The sequence below is a fragment of the Neodiprion lecontei genome, chromosome 3, assembly GCF_021901455.1.
Source record: "Neodiprion lecontei isolate iyNeoLeco1 chromosome 3, iyNeoLeco1.1, whole genome shotgun sequence".
Lineage (NCBI taxonomy): Eukaryota > Metazoa > Arthropoda > Insecta > Hymenoptera > Diprionidae > Neodiprion > Neodiprion lecontei.
The window spans coordinates 35,318,438-35,342,308 of NC_060262.1; the positions used below are offsets into that span (position 1 = coordinate 35,318,438).

The window sequence follows — 23,871 nt, forward strand, 5'->3', positions numbered from 1 at the left end:
CACACCGAGACGAGCCCGACGACCAATCGCGTACCGACGACGTACGTTCATTGATAAGCGCGTACTCCGGACGGTCGGGTGCGGGGTGTTCCTCGAATAGAACGTGACGTCATGTAGGCGGCCGGTAGCGCCGACGCCGAGGGCATATGCGCGAGCGTCGCCGGCCGTGATTTCGGGGTTTCGGGCGTCGAGCGGGGTGGTTTCAAAAAGGATTTCGGGGCAGCGCGGATCACGGCCCTTGCTGCTCGCGGATCGTCAAGGTGACCTTGGGCCTGCGATAACCGTTATACGTGGAATTATCACTCGGGGGGGATATGCCAGAGGGTTGCAGATATCGGAGATTGTCGGCTATATTGATTGGTCTTTTGTGCGAAAGCAGCCACTACACCTCCTGTCTAGCTCTCTTTCTCTAGGAGCGGAGCGCGTCATCGATCCGCGAGTGACCCATATCCGTTGCCACTCCTCCCACCTCCCAGCTCCCACCTCCCGCCACCCCCAACCCACCCCGCTCGCCTTTTTTCCCCTTGTGCCTCTCGCAGCAGCCCTGCCTGCTGCCAACGAGCAGATCTTCGCGGGTTCGGGATGATAATCCAGTGAAACTCACTCCGCGACGAACTCCACCTGCAACAGCAGCCCTGGCCTGCCAAAATCCCTTCAATTCGGTCATCGTAAGTTTCAAACTTAAGTCTTTATTTCTTCATTATTATCATGACGGTATAAGGCACCGTATAAGGATCTTCGCTGATCCTCATTCGCCCTCTCATTATCATTTTTACATCCAGTGTCGTGTCGGCTTTGTTACGGGCCCCGATATTACCCTCGATGGCGGTCTTGTCATTCGAGAGAAAATGATGCTACGAACATTCGGCTATGGCTACATCGTCTATCGTGATGATGGTAATGGTTGTGCAGGAGCATTGTAGTGGTCGTGGTTGTAGCGGTTCAGTGGTTTGTGCGCGCCCGGTACGCGGTTGGTGATCAATAAGCAGTGTCGTATCAATTCTGGGTGCTGTTCGGCGTTATCTGATGATATCTGAACGGTTGTTGCCTTCAGCCATCTTCACCCGACACCCTGGTCCAAAGTGTATATCTCGTTACAATTTCTCTCTCGAAAGTTCAACTTGTCCGAATTTCTGTCCCACTTGATTGCGATATCTGCAGTTACGGAATTATCGGTCTCGCTTCTTCCGCATAAAACGCGTTATTTTACCAGTATATCGAGGTGATTTCATAATAAATACGGAAATATTTCAAGTTTTATGAGAGAAGCTTGATAAGTCCCGTCAACGTTAAGCGTTCCAAAGTATGAAGACTCGTTATTGTCAGTTTCAACTTACGCTCAGTGATCAGGTACAAAGTGTAGTTCATCACGGTATTTCGTAAATTTGTAAGACATGCATCCGTGTGCATGAATGTGGCTCTGTATATTATTAACGGTAACAATATATAGTGCTGTTATTGCGAAATTGTTGCAAAAGATTGAAATAAAAAACAACAGTAGCAGGTAAAGGTTCAATAATCATGATGCAATGCTACAGCTGGTAGACAATTATAAGAATCATCGATCGTTCTGCCGATTTCGTCTCGTTTCCATTATCGTTCCATAGTAAATTTTCATTGCGACCCCCGTTCCGGAATTCGGTAGTCATCTAGGCGCGGAGACGACGATAAAGGTGGTGCCGCTCGCTCGAGTTACGCCACTGTAGACGAGTGGGGGGTGGTTTTCTCCGTCGGTTTTCGTCGTCCTCCGACGCCCGCCGTCGCGGCGTTCCGTCAGTGACGGTGGCGGGTTCCAGCAAACGGTGGGCCGACCCTTGGTCACTCGAACTGTACGTTACACGTCCGAAAGATAGTCGGGATTTGGGTTGAACCCGATTTTTTTGTTCCTCGCTTTTTCTGCATACTTTTTATCGCCTGTACCTTCATCTTCCGTCATACCCGTGGCTGAAGAATGATGACGAATAATACGAGACGACCTCAGAACGAAGGGTCACTTTTTTCTTGATAAACACCTCGACCCCTTTTTTTCTCTACCCTTTCATCAGAGTAGCCACTGTCTTGACCGCAATGTACAGTATACTATTTCTCCAACGAGATAGAGATTCTAGTGTCGGAAATTACATCCTCTGAATTGATTGTCGGGTTTAAGCAGTGATCAGATAACTGGATATGTTACAGTGCTGCGGCGTTGGAGGTGGAGGGGCATCGACGGGGCCCCAGCCGCCACAACTGCAGGGGACCAACACAAGAACCACCATCATGCAAGACCCCGTCCTTGAAACTATCCTCGAGGTGAGTAACTCAGGATGAACTGATTCGACTCGACGGGTGGTCCCGAGGGCTTATATTGTATCTTTCAATTTTCGAATTTTTAATCCGAGTTCACTGATTGGTCAAGCAATGATTCCGATTGGCTGAAAGACCGGTCAAATTTGAAAGTACGCAGCAGAATAGACCTTTTATGGAATGTTACCCTTATACTTTAGTGTGTATCGAATTGCATGATAGAGAAACAAAAGTACGCCGCACCTTTAATTAATGCAATAAATTCAAGTAACTAATTTATCTGACTATGCAGAATTATTATTCATATGCTGGGTATAACGAACGGAATTTAGAAAAGTTTAAATCTACCGTACTTGCCCGGTATCAGCTTCTAATAACTTTACGTAAATATTATGCAAGAGTTGATAGTATAATATGTTATAATGCACTTTCACGACACTCCCGTAGGGTCGCGTTTCAAACCCGCTCACACCGCACACGGTATGTGTACCAACGTGTACGTATTGCCGGCCTGTTAAGCTGAGCGAAAAATACCGAGGAATGTTTGATATGCGTTCAGTTGCCTAACGTAATTTTAATAACCTTTATGAGGCTACACGCTACCGTATTGGATTTTCAACACAACTTAATACCATGTAGCTCCGCAGGCTCAAAGGGCCTTTTCTGGGCTGATTCCTTTCCAATTTCATGATGGCGTTGCGCGTTCTTACGGTGGCGGCGATTTTCTAGCGCATGTCTTACTTCACTGCTAAACCGTCGTTTCCGAATGTTGAGCTTTAGACAGCGTTGACGCTTCAATAATACGCAAATCTCCTTAATTCGATTTTCGCTTATCGTACATATACTCCTCCAGCTTTAGTTAGATATTCAGCTATCCTACTCGACTTCGAATTTGACAGCTTAGCACAGCCGGCCACAGCAATGAAATCCACAGGCATGTCTATGCAACTATTTTTTGAACTACAATACAAGACCCTCAAATAACTCTGCGAATAACCGTAATTCTACCATGAGGTTCGGATGAATATCCGAAATATAACCCAACACTCTCAGCAATTATATATCTCTATCTTAAAATGAAATAATCTAACGTAGCAATTCGTTCGTTTCATTCTGTAGCAAATGCGAGAGGCCGAGGCCCGCAGAGCAGAATTGGAGAGGCAACATGCGGAGACGCAGGCGCAGTTACGTGACAAGTTAGCTGGCCGGTATCCAGGACCAGAGTCTGTTGAAGCACTGCAATCGAAGATTAGGGAACTCGAAAAGAAAACAGAACTCCAGATGGTTAGACACGAAGAACTGTCCCTAGAGCTGACCAGCTTGAGACGGGCACGTAGCAGAGGACCGGTTGCTAGCAACGTGACTTCAACAGTCCCTATGTCCACGTGGCCCCCTGCTGGTTCTGAAATTGATCGAATTATTGCCAAAATTGAACAGGACAACAGGTGATAGTCATGGTGTAATACAAATCTATGTGCTTCATTAAGCATTTCATTCAGCTTCATAACGCTACATACTTACCAGATTTTGCTAATAGAATCACCCACATAAACCAGGGAAATATATTGTACCATGTAAAATTAGATATGACACCTTATTACTAAAAGTAATCAATGTGTCCAGTGGTTCTTGTAATGTAAATATAAACTGATGTGGCTCAAATGACGCATCGAAAATTCAATTGCAATACACTGGTCGACCAAAAATATCCAGTTTGTGTGATATAAATAGTCAGAATGCTAGTAACGTAATAAGTAGAGGGTGTTATTTGAAAATGCCTTAGAAACCTTGTACCACCTACATTCATTCCATCTAATTCTTTCTGTCTTTTAATTTCGATTACACACACTCAGCTTAAGTAAAACCAGTGCCAGTAGGATTCTGCACGAGTTGGATCATTCGAGGAGCAACGTGACAACTCAACAGCCTTCTGGTTCCCAAAGTATATTACGTTCAAGTTCAGAAAATCTTCCCAACTTGGGGCAACATCAGCACCCTCCACATCCGCATGCATTAAACCTTGGTCTACCGTCACAAACATCACACGTGAGTTGTCATTGATAAATAAGCTACGATTTTATTGCTCTATAGAATATATAGAATGACTCTTTCAACACTAGTTTCTAATACCTGCACAGCTTTCTTTGTATGGTAACATTATTGTACTAACTTATCTGAAAAAATATTTGACAATATAGTAAGTTACTCATGCTGATATCTGTAATTAATAGTACGCTGGCTCTCCGATGCCATTAACACCAATGATGCCTGGCTGTCCACCGTTAACACCAAATGGTCCACCGTACCACTACAGCGAGCCGATTCCACCTGCACCATCTCTTTCAACTAGCCAATCACAGCCTGCGTTTCAGCAGAAGCTACAACAATATCAGCAACAACAACAGCAACAGCAGCACGAACTATCAAGCTCGCACTCACAAGGCACCCTACCGTCTCAACAGAAACAACTACAAACACACACGCAGTTTTCCGGCAGTCAATATCAAGAAAGTTATCCACATACACAAACGTACCAACAACCAATACAGCAACAACAACATCCTGTTTCAACTTCGTACTTAACTTCTGCTACCGGAGGTCAGAATGTCATGCCTCATTATACGCAACCGAGTCAGACAAATCAAGGCTATCAACTCAACGGTACTCAACAGGTAGGTTTTTCCAGCAACAATAATACGAACATTGGTCAAGAATTTTTCCAAGCATGTTTCTTTGCTTTTTATTACACGCGAATACCTGGTGAATAAAAAATTGGAAAACATAGTCATTATAAAATATTGTAATATACTAGCAAGTTAAGATTCATGGTAAAGAAGACCCAGGCAAAATGTACATGATGAACAGTGAAAATATGTAGATTTCATAAAAATGACTTACATCCTCTAATTTTATCATGTCAATGGATTATTTTTTATCTCATTAGCAGACAACATACCCAACGCTGTCCATGACTTCTCATCCCAATGGAACTTACAACTCTGTAACAACCAGTTATGCATCGCAACTGACTCATCACAACTATTCTGGACCACATACAAGTATCCCCCAGACAACACTTTCTTCTCTTCCACCATATTCGACAACAACACCTGCCTATCACTCAACATTGGGTACCTTGACTAGCTCCTCACAAAATATGCTTCCTTTTTCAACTGGGCAGAGCACGTTTTCGACTGCTGGTTCTAACTACTCTACAGTTGGAACAAATGCATACGGCACGTCAGGAGTGAACACAGGTATAAATGATGTACCACTGATTAAAAAAATTCTCCTACCAATTTTTCACACAGCATACAACTTATTTGTATCATACAAGTTCATAACTTGTTTTTATTACAAATTAGGTCCTACTTCAAGTGGCTTATTACAAGCTATAGGAGATCCCCTCCAAGCTATGCAACAGTTGTCGGCGCAGTCACAAGCTAGCCAACTCCAACAACAAGCTATTATACATCAAATTCAACAGAGCTTGCGAGCCAGCTCGCCAACCGCCACTGGATCAACTGGTCACCACTTTTTGGGACCGAGACAAATGCCAAAAATCCCAACAGGCATTTTATCCAATCCAATGGATCGTCTGACTAATGACAATATGGTGTCTGAAGGACAAGTGGACATGTTAGATATTCCTGGAAAAGGCAGGTGTTATGTTTACATCGCACGGTTCAGCTACGAACCTTTCCAGCATTCGCCTAATGAAAACCCTGAAGCTGAGTTGCCTGTACAAGGCGGAGATTATCTTTTGGTATGGGGACAGCCTGACGACGATGGTTTTCTTGATGCAGAGACGCTAGATGGTCGACGAGGCCTCGTACCAGCAAATTTCGTTCAAAAATTGGTAGGAGATGATCTCTTAGAATTTCATCAAGCTGTTCTGGGACTCAGAGATGTTGATGATGCCGCTTCCACTAATATACCGCAAGTCAGTATAACATTAATGATATACGTTTTCTTGACTAACAACTAGATTGTTCTCCGCTGTGATTATACTGACTGCACCTTAATTTTTAGTTCGAATCTATACCTGGTAACATTAATGACTTTTACTCCAGTTATGAAACAAAAAAATCAGTAAGCAGTTGCATCATTAATCGTATATTTCCATGTCGTAGAGAATATGTTTTTACCGACACTTATATGCCACTTTTCCATTAATAACAGTGGTGAAAAACAAAGTTACAGTTTCAGTCAGCTCGTGTTCACAGTTCGTATTATTATACAAAGTCCGATTGCTCTGATACTTCATTTTAATCCTGAATGGGATCACAGTGTTACCTGCAGGACATTGACTTGGAGTTAGCAGCACTAGAAGAGGGCAACCGTAACCGTCAAGCAGAATTATCTGCCTATGCAGAGCTGGACAACATTGCTGATGAAGATGAACAAGAGCCACCAGGTTAATATCTTGATATTGCATGTTTTTTTCAAACGGTATTAGTTAAGTGTTTACTTGCTATATGGTTTTATAATAATGAAACATAGATTGGAACTTCGAATGTGAGATCTTTTCCAGTGTTTTATATTTTCTGTATAGTTATGAGCTGATAATTTCTCTATCATTTATATCGATGCGAATGTGATATATATCGTTGTATATTATTTGTTTCTTGCGCGAATCGATGATCGTGATATCCAACTATTTTGAAGAATATGAAATCTTGTAATCAATCTGCTTCGAATGTAATACGCTATTGAATTTTACTCAGTCGTAGATTACTCTGATCAGTTTGGGTAGCTTTAGGTATATCACGGGAGTGAGAATTTTGAAATTATTTTTGGGATTGTATCGATAATATTTTTATACTAACCAAGTGATCTAGTCTACTGCGGTAAAAGCGAAGTAAAAGTGAAGACTTGATTTACTCTTAGTTGCCATTTTTTCTTTCTTTTTTTTTCTTTCTTTCTTTCTTCCTTTTTTTGTATTTATTTATTTTTTTTTTCCTTCTACTTTTCCAAGAAATATGGCAGTATCAAAACTGAAGTAAAATAGAGTGTGCATGTTGCACGCTGTATAGATTGCTTTTATTTCTTTTACAATATTTATTTGTCTGTTCATTCAATTCAGATAAGTATAACAGTACATAGGTATATACATACATGTACGATGAAGTTGTTATGTATCATTTTAAATGAGCAGACAATATAAATATTCATAGGGTATTTTATTATTCAGAATGGTGTTCACTTTTATTTTGTCTACAATCTTTGCTGTAACTCCGAGCCATAGGCCAAGTAAAAAATTTATTTTATTAGCTGCTTGCGGTGAAGCAACACAATGAACACTGCTGGTATTGTAGCATAGACATAAATAAGGACTGTGGGAAATATTTATTCGACAGTTATTATGACAAGTTATTTGATGACACTCTCTGTTGAGCAGCATCGCAAAAACAGCTACTTTTGATTATCTGAATGGAACGAACAGTGTTTGGCTGTTGATTGTATAAAATACAATATTGAATGGGGTTAGGCTCGCCGAGAGAGAGAGTACCTACAGCTAGGGTTGTCTTGTGTTTTTCCTCCTGAAGAAGTCTACCTGTTTTCGGACCTAGTACCGGCGCCACAACACCTCACCCTTGAACGTCAGCTGAACAAGAGTGTGCTGATTGGTTGGACTGCGCCGCAAGAGAATTCTCATCACCTCGAGTCATACCATGTCTACGTAGATGGAGTCCTTAAGGTCACTGTCAAAGCTACTGAGAGAACTAGAGCATTGGTCGAAGGAGTTGATTCCACAAGGGTCAGTTTTTTCTTTGTTTTCACATTGTAAAAAGTAGTCATAAGTGTAACAAATTATCCTGTTGGGCAGTTTTTTTTTAGAAATTTGATATCCTTTCTATCCTTGTTATCCCTAATATTTGTTAGTAGTTTGAAATATCGAAGGTTAAAAATATATGTTGAACCTGAGAGATGACAGTATTTTTTATAGAATTCTTACATCTAGCGCTCATCAATGTACATTCCTTTAATAATTTTTTTTTTAATTCACAAATTTTGCTGGATAAGAACAGAAGCGACATTTTCATCGACATAAACGGTTTCATAGTGTAAATATCCATTCTCAAAGAATTTTTAAGTATGAATTTTGGATTTGTAGTACCTTCGAATTAATAATAAAATCATATTCTAATCATACAGCCACACAGGATAAGTGTTCGATCTGTAACACACTCTCGGCGGACGTCGCGGGATGCTGCATGTACTATGGTGATTGGTAAAGACGTTGCTATGGGACCGACTGCAGTTAAGGCGTCAAACGTTACTGCAACTAGTGCCGTCATTTCATGGTTACCAAGCAACAGTAATCATCAGCATGTCGTTTGCGTCAATAATGTTGAAGTTAGAACTGTGAAACCTGGAGTCTACCGTCACACAATAACTGGCCTAGCTCCATCCACAATATACAGAGTAACTGTTAAGGCAAAGAACTTGAGGGCTACACACTTTGAAGATCAGAATACACAGTCAGCTAATGCATTGGCCTGTCACGTCCACTTCAAGACTCTGCCTAAGGGACTGCCTGATCCTCCGGTCGATATACAGGTGATAATTGTGAACTACAATATACAATTTCCATAACTGACTCAAGAAAAACGTTAATTGATGGAAAACTGTTCTTGCGCTATTAGTTTTTTTATTGTGTTTTTTTAAAGGTGGAGGCAGGACCGCAGGACGGCACTTTGCTAGTGACCTGGCAGCCTGTTGCCCTAAACGGTTCGGCCGTCACCGGTTATGCGGTTTACGCGGATGGTAAAAAAGTTACAGACGTTGACAGTCCAACTGGAGATCACGCTTTGATTGACATACACAAATTGATGGGTCTCAACCCTAAACATGTAACAGTGAGAACAAAAAGTAGAGAAAGTCAGTCTGGAGACAGTTGTGCAACTGCGATTCCGTGTAGCGTTCTCAGAGGAGGCCCCCATTTGCATGGCCCTCACGGGCCTGACCTCAACCAGCAACAAATAGCCAACCAAGAAGACCCTAACCGTAGAGTTACAAATATGAATCAACGTTATCCGAGTGCACCTGTACCTCCACATATGAGGAGGCACGGCACAACCAGGGTGGATTCACATGGTCAAGTAGTTATCGAGACTGACGAAAATCTCTCGGATAAAGAAATATATCCTGGGCAGAGTATACCGCAGATAGGTAAGATTTCCTAATTCATTTCAAGATTTCAAAGCATCAAATTATTTTCAACTACTTCATGCATATTGAAAGTTATAACTTAATTTTCTCATATGAATGTGAGCAATTATCATTAAAAGAAATCGATGTACAAAAACCCCATCTATCTTATCGTATCTATTCCTATTCTCATAAATTTTCTACATATAATCTTTACTGACCAATAGAGACTTATAAACGTTTTTCAACTATCATTGATTATCAGGTGTTCCAGAAATCACAAAAGATTCAGCTAGTGAAGCAAATTATAGCGAGGAAGAAGATCCGTCTCGAAGAGGAAGAAATATGCCTCCACATCACGGCCATCACAGATACAATAATCCAGGGATTCCTGCTGGACCAACTCACAGAGGGGGTAGACCTACCGGAGGCCCTAGACCTCAGGATCCATACTACGATCAATCAGGTATATTTTTATTCAGAATCTCTGCTTCGATTTAGAACCTTTCTTACCACTTCATTTGTTTATGCAAACTGTAACACAGTTTTCATATACCATTCGATTCTAACTACAGACTTTCACGGTTAGCAGGTAACCAAAGGGGAAGGGGTCCAGTGTATCGAAGTGGACGAGGAGCAAGTCAGGCTCAAGGTGGAGGTGCTGGTGGACCACATCACGCGCCTACTGGGGCTCAGCAAATTAACAAACGGACCAGGTGGTTTGTAGCTCTATTTGACTATGATCCTACTACAATGTCGCCAAACCCTGATGCCTGCGAAGAAGAGTTACCTTTCAGCGAGGGTGAAACAATCAAGGTTTTTGCAAATTAAATATTTAAGTATCGTCAGTGTTCACTTTTTAAATGACATTTGTAACATGGAACGAGAATCATTTACACACATTGTCCCAACGCAAAGAACTTATGTCATGTTCAAACTGAATCAATTTACCTTTTTTTTGAAGGTTTATGGGGAAAAAGATGGTGATGGATTTTATTGGGGTGAGTGTAGAGGCCGAAGAGGTTATGTACCCCACAATATGGTCGAAGAATTGAAGGATCAAGGTCCAAATTCAGGCGTTGCTGTTCGGCGAACTGGCCAAGGTTGTGGTCAGGGAGACAGGTGGGGTGATATATACGCCAATATGCCTGTAAAGAAGATGATCGCCCTTTATGACTATGACCCTCAAGAACTTTCGCCAAATGTTGACGCTGAGGTAAATTTTTGTCCGCAATCAATGCCTATAGTTTGAGTTTGTTAATGAAACAAAATGTTTATAATCATTTTTTAAACATTAGCAAGTGGAACTGAGCTTTCAAACTGGCAATGAGATCTATGTCTATGGGGAAATGGATGATGATGGATTCTATATGGGCGAACTGGATGGAGTACGTGGACTAGTTCCCAGTAACTTCCTCACAGAAGCACCTGGTCAAGCACAAACCCAAGGCCAAGGCCAGGGTCAACAGCCTCCTGGCAGTAGAAGAGCTCCCGGGCAAGGTCAAGGTCCAGGTGCACGAGGTCCGCCACCTCCTCCTAGGGAACCTCCTCCACCTGGCCATCGTCGCCCAAAAGGTAAGATTGACAGTCACTTTCCTTCATTTCTATTTTCAACAATTATGGACGCTATTGTGTATAACTATCTCCGTTTAGGCCAACTGTATATCCTTATGTCCCATTCATTTCTAAATATTGAAGGGGTTTCGGGTTACAATCATACTCACAAAATAATTACTAAATCATTGTTTTCAACCGACAATGCTACTTGCACTTTGCATATTACTGTGCATAGTAATAGTTTATTTTAATTCTATTGGGTAACCTGAATTAACAATATCGTTTCTTAATAACATCACAATTTCCTGCTAATATGGATATTTTGATGAACAAGAAAAATACGTTCAACAAAACATCATTTAACTCGTAGTATGGAAAGTATAAGTGATGATGATTTTCTTTCTATTAACAATGCATCAATACAAACCTTACAAAAAAGCGTAAACGGAGTATAGGAACAGCAAGCAACACAAGACACGAGACTTGATGTGCCAGACGACAGGCAGGAGGGTTACGAGAAAACATACGGTCAGCGTGTACCAATATATTAATTATTGTCCAATTGATATTAAACTATACTATTAAAATATGGCCAAATAACACAACCATAAATTCTTTGCTAAGAATATTTGTAACTGGTTAAGCCAAATAAGAAATCAAAGTGTTGAGATCATCATAGATAGTTAATTATAATGGCATTTGGATATTTTATTCCTCTAGAGACCCAATTATAAATATTTCAAATACATACACCTTAGACTAATTAACTAACTGCTAATTGATGTTGGGTGATGTACCGATGTCGTAGAAATCTATACTATTGCTTGCCCTACAATCTACGTGCTCAGTATGTATCGAAGGTACATACTTGTTATACACGTGTACACAGAAATTGCAGTGTCTAATTTGCACACGACTATAAATACACTGTAAATAAACTGATGAGACTTCATTTGAGACATATTAAAAAGCTGGGGGTACCCAAAGTTGAAGAATAATTGGATACAAGTTATTTGATATTAGATTTCATTCTTGCTAAAGATTGAGTATTCACATCAAGTAGTTATTGCATAAGATTATCTTTATTTTATGCAGAATATAACCGGAACGTAATAAAATTCAAGAGAGAAAATAATGTTTAAAAATAAGTAGAATTTTTAAAAAAGAAGATCAAGGCGCAGTTCACAAAAATATGTGGTATTTTAGTGATACAAGGATTGTAACCCAGGAAAGCTATAATATCAAGAATACAATCACGTGATGGCACGTTATATTTTGATCACAAAGGCTTTAAAATGAATAATAAAATAATTACAAAAGATGCCATAGTATTTCAAAATCGTTTAAATTAAGAAGAGATGTATTAATTAAATGTGTTATTATCGAATGTAAACGAATAATACCCCATCTATCCATAATCCAGTCAGTATAATACATACTTGATGAAATACCTTGAGTACTGCTAGACACGTACTGATATACAAACACATGACAAATGCAAAAACACCATGCTGCTTTCAATGTGTTCTCTTATATACTATGTATTTTCTCTCCGGGCTCTATTCAGCTCTATCACTTCTCTATATCTGTCCTACTATCTTTGTCTATACATACACGTATATATTTATATATTAACTGACACAGATATATACATATATATATGTATATATATATATATATATTAATATATTATATATGTGATATACATGTATATATGTATATTAATATAGATAAATTATATTTATTTATTGACTGATTATTACGATCATGTCGTATTAACATGATCTGTCTGTGTGCCTGGACTGGTCAGTGGTCGTCGTGTCACATGATTGTCGTTCGTGTCGTGTTGTCATGCTGGTGCCATATCATATCATTTAGTTATTAGCATTACTCTCTTCTGACTTTGACACTTGATTTTTTTTTATCCAAATTCATGATAAATATCACATTTTTATTCAACTACTAGCAAAGCGTTGGTCAACATTCTCCTATATATTCATCTACTAATTACCTAGGGGACATCATCCTAACTCAATAGTTCTGTAACATATTCATAATAGCTCGGAAGTTTTTGATAAACTACCATTATTTGAATTTTATGACACGTTGTATATAAATTTTCGAAGGCATTTCTTTAGCTGTCAAAATTAACAAATCAAATGTATACGTAAATTTCTTGCAGTTGTCAAATTATGTATTAGAGTACTCAAATTTTATGTACTGCAGAGTATGAATGCTCAAGGCATAGATATTCCTTACAAAGCTTGCTTTCAATGAAATGTGCAATATAATTATATTATTCAAGTTATCCAATATTAGCAACAGTGCATTGTTTTTTAAATACCATAATGTACTATTTATCATCAATGATGCCTTCTCACTTGTGATGAATTGATGATTTTTCCAAGTAGCAATTATTTCCTTAAGAAATGATATATTGAAATATTGGATGGAGATATAATGTTTTCTAAGTATCTCCAAGATTGGAAGCGATCTGTTGTAACACCTTATTCTTGGGAATAGTTTTGTTTTAGATTATTCTTTTTACTTCTGTTGAAGTATCCTTGGTCATAATCCTATACAAAAATATCACAAATTAAATTCACTTTATAACTCACTCAAATCCATATACATGTATGTATGAGCTCTTCAATAACTGCTTTTTGCAAACGTTCTCATAGACTTCATAAATAGTTTAATAACACAGTCCAATTCGCATTACATTCATAAATAGTTTTCCAATTGAGTCTAACCTGCAACTTTTCTCGAAACTTTTACAATTTACAAAAAGTTGTCATAGGGTACTTTTGATAATCCCAGATTTTTAATCATTCATAAGACTTTCATGGCGTTCATGTTGTGACTGATGGTTGAAACAATATCTCTGAAAGTTCATGTTAATAAGACATTTCATATAATCAATTAGTAAAATATATAAATAACTTTCATAGTTGTGAATTCTATGAAAATCGTGAATGGTATGGTATAGTCACTTTGAAATTTGCGCCACAAATGACAACACGACTCTGTTCTCTTCTCTGTTGCTAGATGCGTCTGCCTGCATTGTGCCTGTGTCTGTCCCTGTCTGTCACTTAGACTCTAGACAACAACAACAACAACAACTACCATCACTAATGAACAACCAACACCAACAAAACAATCCACCACCGCATCTAGCCTATCAACAAGCGAACAACCACAGCTACACGACTGTAACCACGTCTAATCAGCACGGACCTAATCACCCACCCCCTGGGGGTGTCATGGGCTCCCATAACCCCCATCAGGTGGGCCAAGGGTCTGTCCCACCCCACCTTCAGCAGCAGGTGAGTGCACGCTATCCTAAACAAAAGACAAAATCCAAGTATTGTTAGAAGGGGACCAAATCATAGGAATAACGTGCAAACCATATGAGACTGTAATTGCTTTATAATGGCGGCATATCAGTTTTATTATGGTTACTTTTCTCAAAGGAAATCTGTTTTGTTTGAAAGTAATTATTGTGACAATTTTATAAGTAATTAAAATCCTGATGTGTTTGGTTGGGCGACAGAAAAATATGTAGGTGAATCCGGTCAGCATTTAAATTTTTGATAATGTTGACCGATGTCATTGAATATCAATTTCAAAACCTTCAGCGTTGTAATGCTTGCACCAATATCTATCAAGCTTTGGACTTTGTCAAGTTGAATTTTCAATCTTTTGCAATGGTCTTATAGAAATCCTCTGATCGCATGTTAATTCTGAATATCCCTTGCACAGGTTAGTTAAAACGGTGACGAAGAGTCAATTGTGATTCATTGTGAATGTTTTTCTTATATAAAATAAGAAGTTCCAATGGGGTGCACAAGTGATGACAGAATATAGAATTTTCTAGTCAAGCATGTATAAATCAAGAATGATAGAAATAAAAGGATATTCAATTATCTACAAAGCTGAAAACCATAAATTGATGATGTGTATGAACTGGTTTTTTCACACTAGACAGCATAGCATGTTGCATCCAATGTTTTTCACACAGCTCTACAGCCTTGTAAGATTTGGTTTCAAGTACTTCCCAGTATAATACTTTAGATTAACCTTATTTGAAGAATTGGTTAGTTTTGATAAAATTTTCCATACAATCCAATGGCCACAGCTTTAATATATTTAGAAAAATCCATTGAACAAAGTATTGTACAACTTCTGAAATGTATTACTGTAATATATTGCAATACCTTTGTTCTGTATCAGGCCTTGCATTTTTACCTGTGTTGTAGTTATGGAATATCTAGTAATTAATTTAAATGTTTCTGCAACCCTGCTATTGGCTTGTTTCTCAGTCTCTGTACGCACACTACTGATATTTTTGAAAATACAAATACTTTTTACCTAGCAGCTATTTGAATGTCTTTCAAGGACATGGTGCTAAATGATGTACGTGAAAGAATGAACTACTTCGATTATTTCATGTACCTGCCAGAGTTTATTCGTATTTTAGAATGCAAAAATTGGCCATTTTACCAGTGAAGGACAGTAGAGAAATATTCTTTGCATAAAATTTTTGGACACACAAATTGTGACGTTGAAGTTGTTATTTTAGATGCAAGTAGCGTATTCAAATTGTGAAGTATGAAAAAAGAAATGTTGTGTATATAAATTGTGCGTATTTGAGCGATGTTGAAAAACAATATTCGGTTTATTTTCAGGGGAGGGGGAGAGGCGTGGGCAATCGAGTCGTTGGTAGTAATGCAGCGGGGGTTCTTCAAGGTCCACCACCGCACTTGCAGCAAAATGAATATCCGACACAGCAGCAACAGCAACAGCAACACCAACAACAGCAACAGCAACAACAAGGACCTAGTCAACAGTATTCCCAACAAAATCCACAAAACCAAAACTACAGTCAACCAAATCAAGGCTATCAACAAAACCAAGGCTACAGCCAACAGAACCAAAACTTCAATCCACAGAATCAACAATTTCCACAGCCAAACCAAGGATACCAACAAAATCAGGGATACGGGCAAATGAACCAACAGTATTCGCAACAAAACCAGAGCTCGTCCATCTCAGGACCTCAAGGCACTAGTAAACCTATGCGAGGTATACCAACCGTTATACCTACTGCCCAAAGTAAGACTCAGGCTGATGGTCAAGCTCAACAACCAGCCCCAGCTGCTGGACCAAATCTAATGCAAAAATTCACAGAAATGGCAGGGGCTAGTGCAGGTGGAGATATATTGTCGAAAGGCAAGGAACTTATCTTCATGAAGTTCGGGTTGGGGAAGTGAAGTCTATCAGTTTTTATTAGATTTATTTATTCCCATTTCTACATTATGCTGACTGTGTCATTTGGCTCAGACCGCTATGTATTCTGAACTCTCACTTGAAGAAATTGTAAAATAGGGTTCTTTGATGAAATTGATAGATTTGTCCTTAAAAGCTAGTTATTGAATAAACACTGTACCACCATTAGCAACTACAAATCTGTAAATTATATCAATTGTCTGAGTGATTAGACAATTGTATTTTCAATGTCACGTCATGTTATAAAAAACCCTTCGTAGCTGGAAAAAACTGTTAGGAACTTGAAATTTAATAGTTTCTTGCCGGTATTTTTCTACTACCGGTATTTTGTTTATTTTTTTTTTTTAATTCCAAAGGGAATAGTGTAGTAATAATTTTCGCACATTCAAGTCAAATCAATCCCTTGCCTCGTAAACTAATGTTTTTGAAAAGTACCAGTTGGCATCGCAGTAACGGGTAGTAGGTTTTGTGGCAGGTGTGTGTTACGTATATTTAATCAGCACTTGCATTTTCTGGTTGATGAGAGGAAATGAGAGTCCATAAGTTTTAGTACAAGCATATTTTTTTTTGGTCAATGTCTAGTGTTCCAGGTACCATAGCATACGAAGATGCAGTTTACATTACACAAACACATACACGCGCGCACGCACGTGCCCACATACACACACACGCGCACACACACACACACACACACGCACACACCATTGTCCTAGTATATTGTTGTGTGGTACTTTTTCTTAACTACCAGATGCTCGTCACAAAATACCTTTTGATTTTGAAAGTTTCATAATAATTTTATTTTACTAAAAGCAATACAACTTTGTAGTATTTTGATATGAGTACTCAGGTAAATGTAATTCGTGATTTGACTCAACAAAATCAATAACTCGTGTTACGCAACTCCTAGTTATCACTGATACCTAAATAATTAAATTTTTGTGACACGTGTATGCCAGTACTCATCTTCAACTGCTGTGATTCTCTGATAAATACCTCAGTTTCAATCAAATGAACCAATTAAGCAGACACGAGAGCAAAGTCATTTAACATACGTTATAGAAGAGTGCATTAATTCGGTTTAGTTATATATATATGATATATGAATGCAATTGAAACAACATATGGTAATGTGAAGTAGCCTCGTGTTACCTTTTTCATGATGGACTAGGAGTGAGCGTAGGGATTTATTTAGCATTGTTCGCAGAGCGATAAATTGAAGTGATAAAAACGAAATTGATTGAAATTAGCAAATGGCCGGCGCTTACGTAGTTCGGGGTAGGGTAGATATAGACGATTGGACGAACGCATTGTCCAAAGTCGCGCGTGGGTGGGCGTGCCTTGAGATGCCTCACTCTGACACAAACAATAATCATATCTATAAATAATAAAATTAATAATTAATTTATTAAGTAATTATAAATAAAAACAGTGCGACTGCAGAAGAATGGTCCTAGCTCTTTGAAAATCTTGAATCTTGTTAAATAAATTCTAAAGATTCTAAATACCATTACAAAGACATAAAAATCTTGTCGGTATGCAATTTGTATACAAATTTATAGATTGTACTCCAAACGTGACATTTCATTGTCGGGCATTACGAGTATTCATTTGTTATTCTAACTAAGTCACATTAGCTAAAAAATATCTTGGCACGAGATCCTCGAGTGTATGCCGATCTATGCTTTGATGTTTTATAGCTATTGTGATGCAATTTATTTATAAAGATGCTAAATTTTCTGACTAGAAACCTTTTCATGTCCCACTGATAACAGAATTAGCTTGCTGTGGCATTCAGCTGTTCTGTGGATAGGAGACATTTTTCCATCCACAATTTGCCAGCTATTAATTAAATCAATTAATGATCAATACCAAAAAAAATGCATACCAATTATATTATAATTGTAATGAATTAAATAATATTATTATTACTGATTAATGAATAATAATATTAATAAAATAATGGAAACGATTACACGTGCATATACATAATAATATATTATATTTAACTATCGCAAATTGTTGTTACATCGCTACTTGAGTGTATTTTGTACAAAGTATCCGATTTTTATTTTATTTTTTTGCCAAAAAAAAAGTGAATGAATCATAAGATGACGAGAATGAAGTTAACTTGTAATGTAATATGATAATGTTATTAATTATATCTAAAAACGATCATTGTATTACCAAATATTGACGGTTTTAGATCCGTGGATTGATCTGTATGCACGTGACACTATGCTCGAAAGAATTCATTTTGTCAAATTGGAGTAGTGACATAATGTGAGCATATATCTGCGTCGTTCTAAATTTGAAAATCTATCTTCGCTCTTTATTATTATGAGATCGTTTAGACTTCTTGATGAATGTTCATCCTGGAAAACATCATATACTTTCTCCAACTAAATCGTATACAGTTGGTCAAGGTAGTGTTAATTGACGGCAAAAAAATCATTTTGCCACTACTCTAAGAAAAGATTAAGCCAATGACTTCTCCAGTGGTCTGGTCTTGACGTTGACATAAAAAATGTGTTTTTAGTGTGAATACATAGGTAGAATTTTTTTTCCACTATTGAGTAACTTCATCCAAGCAAAGACCAGTTTATAATGAGCAACATGTTACCAAATTAGTAGCGTTTGTGGTGATCATACTGATTCTACCATGGTTAGGTATTCGTTGACAAAGTATTATTCAAGAGCCAAATCCAGTTGAATCAGATAATCGGGAGTGAATAATATATTTCGTTTATTTTCAGTGGGATCTAATCTAATTACCTTTTAGTACTGCAAATCATGTATTCACAACACCTTGTATTAAAGTACTTTCAAAAGTGTTGATTTTGAAAACATGTTTTTAAACTTTCACAGCTCAAGTGATCACTTTGAGTACAAATTGTGATAACCCGATTTCTAATTTATACTAAATCTAGCAGCGATATTCATTGGCTCGTGTATTCTACGGTATCCAATGGAAACGTGTTGTTGCAGACTGTTGTTTTGTTGACTCCCCGTAAAAATTTTGATTCAAAGAAACGCGTGCTTCATTTAATGATAGAAATAAATTATCTATCAAAATTAAATGCAACGTCCAATAATTTTTACGTTTGTGTCGACAGAATTATGATTCATATCATAGATTTCTTCTAAAAATACAATCTACGAAACTTAGACTCTCTGTAGGATTCGAATACGTAATATTAGTTACCATTCTCTAGTATTAACACTAAAAACCATAGAAAGCTATAGCATTATTCAACAATAACGAGGATGCCAACGCCAGCTATGTTTGATATTTGACCTTGCGCTTAGTTTTCTATGGATCAACAAATGAGAATCGAATCCTTGTTAGCCAAATAAGAAATGAAAAGAAAAAAATTGATAACAAGAATACAATGTTATTATAAACAACAACTTAATAAAAGAAAGTTGTTTGTTGTTACTTGCGAGACACCTCGTATATCATGCTTTATACGTTTATGTTAACGATCTGAGAAACAAATTTTATGACAGTTTCTATGATGTTTCCATCACTTATTGCATTTTTCATCTAAAAAGATATAAAATTGTTGAAACTGAAAATATTGTAATATGTTATGGGATAAAAGTGTCTTGATGCAGTGCAATTAATCAATTGTATCTACGTTTTGAAAATTGTGTCATCTCAATAAGGGTTTATAATTACTGTTCTACACATTTACGAGAAATGTGGGATTTAATCAGACAGTAAAAATAACGCTCCATCAAACTATAAGTCTTTGGCAGAAGCGTAGACAGTGCACAAAAGCAATGAGCATAGCTACAATCGCCTCATCTGAAATGGAAGTGAATACATTTCAATTTGAAAATTTCATGCAACAATCTGTTGCAATTCGAATACTATAATAAAAGTTGATTGATTGCATTATACCCAACATGCGTCCCTATCTTACTTAGTCCTCTAGAAATTTAATCGCCACATTTCTTCGGCCCTGTTTTATTATAAATTCATGAACAAGAGTTACTTCTAATAGCACAATCTGAAACTATGTAGTTAATTTCATTTGACGTTTAAATAACAATGGCAAAGGACAATATAATAAGATTTTCCTTTATTTGCAATCTTTGCTATGATTGATCTAGAATGTATATTATTAAGTGAGAATTGAGTTACAAAGAAAAACTGAAAATACGATCAAACAATAATAAAATAAGTTACTATATGTCGTCAAGTTTATCATCCTGAGTTCATCCCAGACCTGCAGGTGTTTTATACTAAGATTTATAAATCAATTTGTTTTTCAAACTTATGTTGGATGGTGAAATTTTGTTTTCCAACTATTTCTTCGGGTTTTATCATATAGTTATTACTTAGTTTGTTTCAACTGAACAAACTTATCTTACAAATAGAATTTATGAAATTATACTGGCTAGCTTATTGTCAAGTATAAGTATAAGATTTTGGAAGATTGCAAGAAATTATTTTCGCACTGTTAATGTTTGTGTTCTGATGGGACCAAATCATTTATTATTGTTCAAGAGATACATATAATTTCCTTGATGAATCAGTACACAAATTGTTCTCATGCTAATACAGTATTATGCTTCTTACAGTATATCAATGTTTATTATTTATAATTTTTTGATAATAATTATTTCAATCTCATTCTAGATGTCATCTTCCCACACAGTTTCCGTGAGAATTGCAATGTTGTCCAGCCCTCGCATTGGAGCATATTCTAACGTCCACATAATATTGGTAAACACCACTGGAATTTATTAATAAAAAAAAAAAACTTCATTATTCAGATATACAAATCTTAAATATTATCGGTAATATACACGTATTACGAATAGAGTAACAAGAGATTGATATTTGTGATCAAACCCGGTCTATTCTTTGTGAGGAATATAGATATTTAATCAAAATAGAAGTATACATTTAAAATGTGCGTCCATACATAAGAATACAAGTAATACTCACACATCTCACCCTGGTGAAGATCAGCAACTAATTCTGGGCATGAACTGTTGCATGGATTGATTGGGGTTAATCTAAGCTGCGTAGCCCCTCTCAATTGAGCTAGGGCTATCAGACCAGAATCCAACTCGACCTTTTTGTAGCTAGGACTATTATAGTCCGAGGACATGAGGACCCAGTTAAAGTGTGCGGGAGATACTGTACTTGATAGAAAATATGGTCGCTGATAATACTTTCGAAGGACTTTAACTGCATTAATGTCGCAATTTTGCCAATGGACAAACCATTTGGCCACTTCTGGAGAATGGACTCTGCGCAAAAAAGCTGCTAGGTCAGATGAACCTGTACGAAGATTTGAGGTCAATGCGCAGGGGACTGTTTCCATTAGACGTTCATTTTCCAAATAAAGCTGTAATACAAAGCCATTTGCTCATTATTGATGAGCCTGATGCAATAGTGCATATAGTGTTTCGTGATAACTGAAAAAAATACACTTCTGTTCTTTTGAGGACATAAATTGTGAACCACACATCTTTTCCTTTTTCTCTCATATGATGTGTCCGTATATTACATTAGATGCCTAATTGGATTACTTCATTAATGCAACTCCTGGAAATTTTGAGTTTCAGCACTGTGCTCTGATTGCAGTCAACTTTTCAATTACTCTAATAATGCATTCGACGTCTGTACAATCATTTTCCATTGGTACCTTGACAAAAGATTGAAAAACTCCAACACAAATATTTTTCTCCAGTACATATAAGGGCACTAAACACTTATAGAATTTGTTTCAAAGTAATGCCAAAACAGGTTTTCATTGCCTTGTGATGTTATGTTTCAGACCCTTTGAATAATGGTTGGTGAGTATTGTCAGTAGCTACTCACCATATTCAAAATAATTCATCACAACAACCCATTTCAGGTAGAGTCAACAAACGCATCTGGTACACCTCATACTCAATTGTCTGATGTCTCAGGAAGAGTAAGATTGTATACTTACATGAGTAATGTTATCGAACCAGAAATAATCAGTGTTCATAACTGGCCAAGAATTCATAGCATCTGTTATAATAGCAGGAGCATCTCGACTTAAATAATTATCAACCAATTGACGATATCGGACGTCAGATAAGCGATCGATAGTCTCTAAAGCCTCGCAAGTCTGGAATGAAAGACGAAAAGTACGTTAACAAGAAAGAACTCGAGTATTCAGGCAATAGGAAGATGCAGAATCAGACACAAAAAATGGTGAAAATAAAAACCGATATTTATCTTTTTCATGGTTCATTTCAATCTATTTCTTTACCACACAATCTTCTTCAGTGATGGTATAGTCGTTGTAAAAAGGATTGTTGATCATACAATTCTCATAATACAGTGGCTGCCAATTCCAAATTGGCAGGATTTTTATGAGCAGTAGGCGACCTATGGCCGAAAAGTGAGTTCCAACAAAATCCAGTTGAGCTGCAAGACACGCTATAGTTCCAACTACAATGAGAACCAATGCAGCTCGAAATGCCAGCTGTAACCAGGACCGACGCATAGCTGCCACTAATGGCTGGCAAATTATATCCATCTCTTCTTCGGTAAAGCCAGCTTGTTGGCAATATCTGGAGCAAAGGTGACAATTCAAAAATGAAAATAATACTTTGTTGGACTGAACTTATGTTAAAGTTGTAAACATTTGTTAAGATAAACTTTAATAAGAGAGGCACAGGCTATAACAATTTTTTCTGATACTCCTCTCAGAATGTAAAAAATATATATTCGGCTCAATTGATTATTATTCCATGGATTTTACTTGAAGGTTAAAAATAAAAGCTGTTCCGCTAATATTTTAAGAACAAGTTTGACCACTTAAATCGAGATGAAAGAAAAGCTTACCAGAAGAAACAGAATTGAATTTATACAATGAATCTTTTTTTGCAATGAAATTGAAAGCCATGAAGACACAAAAATTATTCTATTATACCAACATCATATACCACCTATTGACCTCAATTAGCTGAGATACTCTGTACACATAATTACGAATTGTATCTGTAGCAAGGTAAAATTTTGAAAGCAAAACTTTGTGGACAAAGCATTGTGTTTGCACTTTTCTTGTTGTGAGAATTGAGCAATTGTATTAATAATCGCTGCAGGTGGAATAAAGTGCAATCTAACAGGGCAACATATAGATTGCACCTAGACGATTCAGTATTAACCCTGCATCAATGGACAGAGGGTATGTATATACGGATTGGTGAAAATATAACAGTACATTAATGTGGGCTTACTTATAAAATGAGTTCAGGTCATCATCGATAAGCCTAAGCTTTTCTGCGTGGCTCATTTCGTGTGGTTCCTTGGCATAAGCCTTCCTCGGTGGTTTAACACACTTGCTACCAGACATGTTTTATGCGTGTCTCTTTTCGCAGAATGAAGAATATTGTGTACTATTATTAACCAAAGAAAGTCTCCCTGGAGATGGTCAGCGAACTCGAAGGATAGGAAGAATGGTATCGAGTAAGGGAGAAGGAAGTTCAGAGTTTGGGGTCATGCGGCATGCGCCAGCCTCGTCAGAGTTTAAGTCCATATTGATTTCTCCCGCTTTTGGATCAATATTCCAGTGGCGTAGGAGTGGCTCG

General features: G+C 37.5%; 2 protein-coding genes and 1 long non-coding RNA gene across 11 annotated transcripts; 2 read left to right on the top strand and 1 right to left on the bottom strand.

The window, feature by feature from the left end:
• Positions 1-100: 100 nt before the first annotated feature.
• LOC107224707 (RIMS-binding protein 2) lies at positions 101-20,483 on the top strand. 9 transcript variants are annotated; one of them, XM_046735671.1, is made up of 17 exons: positions 101-668; positions 2,179-2,292; positions 3,406-3,731; positions 4,140-4,332; positions 4,518-4,958; positions 5,231-5,543; positions 5,652-6,229; positions 6,577-6,703; positions 7,836-8,047; positions 8,446-8,850; positions 8,961-9,462; positions 9,707-9,907; positions 10,031-10,257; positions 10,406-10,657; positions 10,740-11,016; positions 14,047-14,324; positions 15,687-20,483. In XM_046735671.1, exons 2-17 carry the CDS (start codon positions 2,260-2,262, stop codon positions 16,269-16,271), a joined length of 4,950 nt encoding a protein of 1,649 aa, XP_046591627.1. In that variant the 5' UTR covers positions 101-668; positions 2,179-2,259; the 3' UTR covers positions 16,272-20,483. The 9 variants fall into 9 exon arrangements, with proteins under 9 accessions (XP_046591627.1, XP_046591630.1, XP_046591623.1 ...); XM_046735667.1 differs by lacking the exon at positions 101-668 and adding an exon at positions 1,019-1,350 and having other exon boundaries at positions 10,034-10,257; XM_046735668.1 differs by lacking the exon at positions 101-668 and adding an exon at positions 1,019-1,350 and having other exon boundaries at positions 5,234-5,543.
• Positions 20,484-20,753: 270 nt separating this feature from the next.
• Positions 20,754-23,859, bottom strand: LOC107224712. The gene is made up of 5 exons (XM_015664882.2): positions 23,521-23,859; positions 22,548-22,851; positions 22,242-22,403; positions 21,245-21,650; positions 20,754-21,029 (listed from the first exon to the last, which is right to left on the bottom strand). The coding sequence occupies exons 1-5, from the start codon at positions 23,634-23,636 to the stop codon at positions 20,929-20,931; spliced, it is 1,089 nt and encodes a 362-aa protein (XP_015520368.1). The 5' UTR covers positions 23,637-23,859; the 3' UTR covers positions 20,754-20,928.
• Positions 22,348-22,952, top strand: LOC124293692. Its single transcript, XR_006903574.1, has 2 exons — positions 22,348-22,489; positions 22,644-22,952. It is a non-coding gene; the product is annotated as an uncharacterized LOC124293692 (long non-coding RNA).
• Positions 23,860-23,871: the final 12 nt, after the last annotated feature.